We start from the raw sequence: 5,885 nt of genomic DNA, 5'->3' as shown, positions 1-5,885 counted from the left end.
CATATTTACGACAGTGCACTTTTACTTTCGCCCTCTGGGGGGAGCCTCGCTGGAAAATAAACACCAGTTGCATAGTATACATTTAAAGGAAGGGGGTGGACTCAGATTTCAGCTTTCAAAAACCTAAAATGCAGCGATTGAGTGAATTACTTCCCGCTATCATTGCAGCCCCAAACCCTTTACAGGGGAACAGAAAACCTCGCCTGTTCAGCCAGGTTAACAATTCCCTTTAACGAACCCCCCTTTCAGAGACATAGACAGGTATGGGGCATTGCAGGCCAACTATTCCCTCTAACGACCCCCCTTTCAGAGACATAGACAGGTATGGGGCATTGCAGGCTAACAAAAGAAGCAAAAAGACCCCCATTCCAAAGGGGTGGACCCATCATCTGTTTCAGTTTGCATGTTTACTAAACAAAAACAAAGCTTTGTTGGGCTACTTTATAAAACCTGGAAACTCAACACTATTCCTGAGTTTTTGAATTGAAAAAGCTTCCTGGATGGGAAGAGAAACGTCTTTAAACTTGGAAGCAAACTTTTCTTTGGAATGACTATGACCTGGATGACTGAGAATCCTCACCAGCATTATCAAAATTTAATCATGGTAGAATGGCCTAGTCAAAGTCCAGAGCTGAATAAATGGCGTTATTAAGTATAGATGAGAAATTGAGTCACGTTTTATGTTGTTAAAACCTTTTTACCTTTGCGCTGTGCTTTAGATTATTGAAAAACATGCAAAAGTTTGTCCGTTATAGTTTTGCATTCAATGATTGGGTTGCTGTCTCCTGTTGCAGTTCTGCAGTGTGCCGGTCAGCCGTTTGACCATTCCTCGATCCGGTTTTGTGCAAGAAACGGTGAATACATCACCATCGACACCAGCTGGTCCAGCTTTGTGAATCCCTGGAGCCGGAAGGTGTCCTTCGTCATCGGGCGGCACAAAGTTCGCATGTGAGTACCTCCATCGTGTTTGAAATGTAGGACTTTCCTTCGTGAAATCTGTGGATAATCCTGACGTCTCTGTGGATCGCAGGGGTCCTGTCAACGAAGATGTCTTTGCAGCGCCGGCTTTCCACGGAGGGAAGATGATGGATTCAGACATCCAGGAAATCAGCGAGCAGATCCACAGGCTGCTGCTGCAGGTACGTAAACACAACCACGCGCCGCGTCAGCTTTTTACCTTTCAAACCGGTTTCTTCCATTAACCATCTGCCTCCTCACAGCCGGTTCACAACATGGGCTCCAGTGGCTACGGCAGCTACGGCAGCAACGGGTCCCACGAGCAGCAGGTGAGCATCAGCTCCTCCAGCGAAAGCAATGGGAACGTCCCAGCAGGGAGCACGGCGGAGGAGACGGGCAAAACCAAACCCTCCAGGACCTTTCAGGAAATCTGTAAAGGAGTCCACATGCTGAAGAACCAGGACCCTCACGTCTGCATGCGCACCTCGTCAGTGTGGCAGTCCAAACCGGAGCAAAGAAAGGCCACAGACAGTAAGTTTAGTGTTGTTTATTCTCATAAACCTGCAGCTGAGAGGTTACTTCACTGTCCTGATGAGAGTTCACCTAAAGCTTGAATGCTGGGTTCACACCCAACACATTTTGACGATCAGAAAGGCGTCCTGGTCTCGTCTCAATATAGACAAACAGGCATCAAAACACTTTTTTACGTCCTGGAGTAAATAATTTTTCTATTTCAAATTTTTTTATTGTGAAAAACATTTCATAATATTACACATTCAGAGTTTTTTTTAAGTAGGAGATAATAACAGAAACAAGAACCCACACACAACAACAATAACAAAGGCCACCCTCACACAAACACATAACCAGCCCAAGGACTTACTGATCCATTACACTGCTGAGGCAATAAGATATTATGGATACAAAACAACATCTTAACATAATCAACGAATGTCCAGGAGAAGCGGATACCGAATCTCCCCGAATTTCTCCAGTTGGTTATAGATAGTGATGTTATGAGATGAGCCGAGGCTTCGAGGCGTGTGTCGAGTAATGGACGGGGCGTTTCCCCGAAGCGCGTGTCGAGGCGTGATTCATTTAGGGGAGGGGCCAATATTGATGACGTCCGAGGCAACCGTGAAACCACGTGACCGCTTCGGGAAGTGGTTCGGGAAGCGCAAGAATTTTGACAGGCATCTAAACAGCCTCAGTGTTCAGTCAAGATGTGGGAGTTTGGAGGAGAGCTGCTGTCAGCTGGATAGAGTTTGGATAGATTCTAAGAATAGATTGGTTGTTTTTCCAACCAATCTAGTTGGTTAAAACTAATTTGGTTTGAATAAACAATGTAATGATCAAAACCTGAGTAAGCCACCGGAAAAAGTCAGTTTCCTCCTTACTGTGGTGACCTATATAGGTGGCGTCAGCTGTAAGAGACAGGCTCTCACTCCAGAGGTTGATGGTTCAAGACCTGTCTTTGACTTTGAAAGTTGCGATTAAACTTAATTATTTTGGCTGATGAGACTAATTTTCACTGTTTTGCCCGAGTAAAAATATAGATAGGGTAAATTAGGTCGGTTTAGCTAAAAGATTGGTTGAACACAACTTCCAACCTGATTAAAACCAAAAAACTATCATGTTTGAATAAAAATGACCAAATCCTTTCATTTTGCTCATCATTGCCTGATTTGCACAAACACCTTCACTGTCTACTTGAGTTTTATGATTGTTCTAAGAAATTTTACACTTAAAAAAATTACAAAAGATTTTATTATACACACCAACCATTAACAATTTCAAAGGAACCTAAAAGGGGGGGGGGGGGAAACTGTTGCAAAAAAAAAGCACAGATTTTATTACAAACTGTAGTTCTGCTGTCCACCAGTAGGTGGTGACATGTTTACATGGAGCCTCATGAACTGTGGGGATCGTTGAAGCAATTTGGCCAAATGGTTCAATGCCTCATGAGGCTTCATCTCACCATCACTAGTTATAGAGCGCATACCGTATCCTTTCTAGGTGCAGAAATCAGATCATTTAATCTGGCCACATTTTAACAGTAGGGGTCTCACTTTTTTTCCCAAAATTGTAAGAGTAGTGTCAGAGGTTTGGTTGAGGTGCAAATGCAAAACATACCAGAACCATTGAGATATCAGGGAAAACGTGCAAGAAAAGACGAGGAGCCAGCACTGAGGAACTGCTCAAAGAGAGTATTTATGGAAGACTGAACAAAGACGGGACTAATGAGCCGATTGGGAGCAGGTGTGAACAGAGGATCCTAGAAGGAGAGCAAAACAAGAGGGCAGCAGAGGGCAAGCAAATAAAAACCAAATATATCCAGAAAAACACCAATAAAGCTAGAAAACACCAAAAAACGTGGATCAACGCGAAACTAAAAACTCACAGAAAACTTAACAGAACCAAGACGCGGTCAAGTAGTTTCTTAGCTGTAATTAACATCTATGATAGCAATTTCTGTCGTTGTACTGGGAGTGAATTAAACTTACCATCAAAATTGGATCTGGTTGGAGTGAAGTCTCAAGCATGATATTGATTTTAAATACCTGGACCCTAATGGTAAAATCTTAATGCAAAGATAGTAACTGAAGTAGAGAGGCTTCATCTGCCATAACATCTGAGGAAAGTGTTTTTCAAGCCTTCTGACTCGTGTTCTTGCTCTCTATGTAGGCAGATGCAGTAAAGATGGTAGCTTTTGCTTTATTTGCTGTAATAAGTGGGGAATAAAGGTGGTTTTAAGATGTTTAAAGCAAAAAAGTACACCTTAAAACAGGCATGGTTTCAGAGGTTTCTCTGCTTTAGCACAGCTGATTCTGATGATTGCAGTTCAGTAAACGATGTAATCAATGTAAATCAGCTGTGCTGGAGCAGGGAAACCTCTTAAACCTGCAGGACAGCGGCCCTCCAGGACCGATTTTGGGGATGCCTGTCTGACCATAATGAACATAATCCAGTTGATCAAGATAATGATCCTGCCATTAATCATTCTGTAGCTGTAGAACCCTGCGTACTAGAAGGGAGCCGCCACTGAGAATCTGCAGGTTAAAGCTCCGATCGTTCCTGACTCTCCATCTCTTTCTTCTCTCTGCAGCTCAGAGGAGCTCAGGGGTCCGCGTGAGAGACTCCGCCCCTCAACCACACTACAGAGACAACGCCGCAGCCAGCATGGACGACTTCACCTACAAAGACCAGTCTGTGTGCTCCTACCAGCAGATCAGCTGCCTCGACAGCGTCATCAGGTGTGTGACCGACGTTCATGGTCGTCAATCTGAACCCCCGAGTCTTTGATTAATCTTTTATTCTCGCTTCAGGTATCTGGAGAGTTGCAACGTCCCCATCACGGTGAAAAGGAAGTACCAGTTCTCATCGAACACCACGTCTTCAAACTCAGATGACGACAAGAGGGGCTCAGAAGACGGAATGCAGGCGCCTCAGGGGACGCACACAGGTACGGCGACTTCTGGTGCACGCATCAGTTAAACCTTTTTATCAGTCGCTCATCAAAACACGTTCTGATGTCCTGCAGATCCTTTGATGCTGGACGCCCAGCCTGGCCTGTCAAACATGAAAGCGCCGAAGAAGCCCCCGTCCGGGGCCGCCGCTGTGGTGGGGGGCACCCTGGCGCCCCTCGCTCTGCACAGCAAGGCTGAAAGCGTTGTGTCCATCACCTCGCAGTGCAGCTACAGCAGCACCATCGTCCACGTAGGAGACAAGAAGCCTCAACCGGAATCTGGTTAGTTTCTGTTTTTTTTTAAAATCCTTTTTAAAAGTGTCACCGAGCAAATAAGACAAAAAAAAAAAATCCAGAATGTATCAGTTTAACAGTATTTTGTGTTTGACATCATTTTTCGACGTTTCAGAGATCATCGAAGACGTTGCAGAGAGCCCAGCGCCCCCTGCTGTGCCGGTCAGTATGGTGTCTCCACCCAGCCAGGAGAAGGAGGCCTACAAGAGGCTGGGACTGACCAAGGAGGTGCTGGCGGCGCACACCCAGAAGGAGGAGCAGGCCTTCCTGAACCGCTGCCGAGAGCTCCGCACGGCCAGGAGCTTCCAGAAGGAATGCTCCTCCTGTCTGCTCACCCAGCGAGGCGCAGCCAACGCCGAAGGTACTGCACGTTCATCCTGTTGTAAAAATGGATTCCTCTCTGGTTTTATTGATTTTAACTCAGATTGAATGCTTTTGATTTTCTGATCATGGAGGCAAGTTATCAATCAACGAATTGATTAAAGTCATAAAGGATCTTTCCATATTTTTCCCAAGGCTGGGACATGAAAAAATTAACGCATTTTAATCGCACACCATTACATAGATATGTCAGGGGTTGACATTAAGGATTTTTACCACTTGCCCTTTGGGCAAGTGACTTTCACGTTTCATTTGCCCGGAAACAATTTTTACTTGCCCAGTTTAATGTTTGATAAATAGAGTTCCTAATATTCATTTTTGTATATATATCAATGAATCATGTTTGTTTTTTAATGTTTTTTGTAATTCAGTATTTTTTAAGTTTCCAGGTTCCTGGTGTGTATCTGCATGCGTCAGATAATGAACTCAAGCCTACATTACCGTGTTTACATGCTTTTCAATCCTTCCTGCACATTCTTTTCAAACTAAACTTTGCTTTAAACCGTCGTGTGCTTGGAAAAATATACATTTTAATGTTAAAAATCTAAAAAAAAACTTGACAGGTTAAAAACTTAAGATAAATCACAAGACAGAATTCAATGTCCCAATGAATAACTTTTATTTTAGAGTCACGGTATGTTTATACAAGATAATACTATTAATATAATGTGACTTTTCTAGAGAATCATTATACATAGTTATTTTATTCAGGGTTTCCACCGTCTGACATCATTTCAGAATTCCCTGACTTTTAACTGACTCAGGATTAGTTTTCCCTGACAAAATA

At 43.7% G+C, this 5,885-nt stretch overlaps 1 protein-coding gene across 1 annotated transcript in view; it reads left to right on the top strand.

Annotated features, from left to right (window-relative positions):
• The window catches only part of per2 (period circadian clock 2), a 26,818-nt gene that overhangs the window by 15,044 nt on the left and 5,889 nt on the right, over positions 1-5,885 (top strand). The window contains exons 11-17 of the mRNA XM_015371465.1: positions 795-948; positions 1,031-1,139; positions 1,221-1,488; positions 4,064-4,211; positions 4,284-4,420; positions 4,499-4,705; positions 4,833-5,078. Coding sequence (XP_015226951.1) covers positions 795-948; positions 1,031-1,139; positions 1,221-1,488; positions 4,064-4,211; positions 4,284-4,420; positions 4,499-4,705; positions 4,833-5,078 — 1,269 coding nt within the window. The remainder of the gene's footprint in view (positions 1-794; positions 949-1,030; positions 1,140-1,220; positions 1,489-4,063; positions 4,212-4,283; positions 4,421-4,498; positions 4,706-4,832; positions 5,079-5,885) is intronic.

The sequence above is a fragment of the Cyprinodon variegatus genome, unplaced genomic scaffold (assembly GCF_000732505.1).
Source record: "Cyprinodon variegatus isolate N-32 unplaced genomic scaffold, C_variegatus-1.0 Scaffold58, whole genome shotgun sequence".
In the NCBI taxonomy this organism is placed as follows: Eukaryota; Metazoa; Chordata; class Actinopteri; order Cyprinodontiformes; family Cyprinodontidae; genus Cyprinodon; species Cyprinodon variegatus.
Note: the sequence above shows the minus strand (reverse complement) of the source record. Positions and strands in the feature narration are given on the sequence as shown.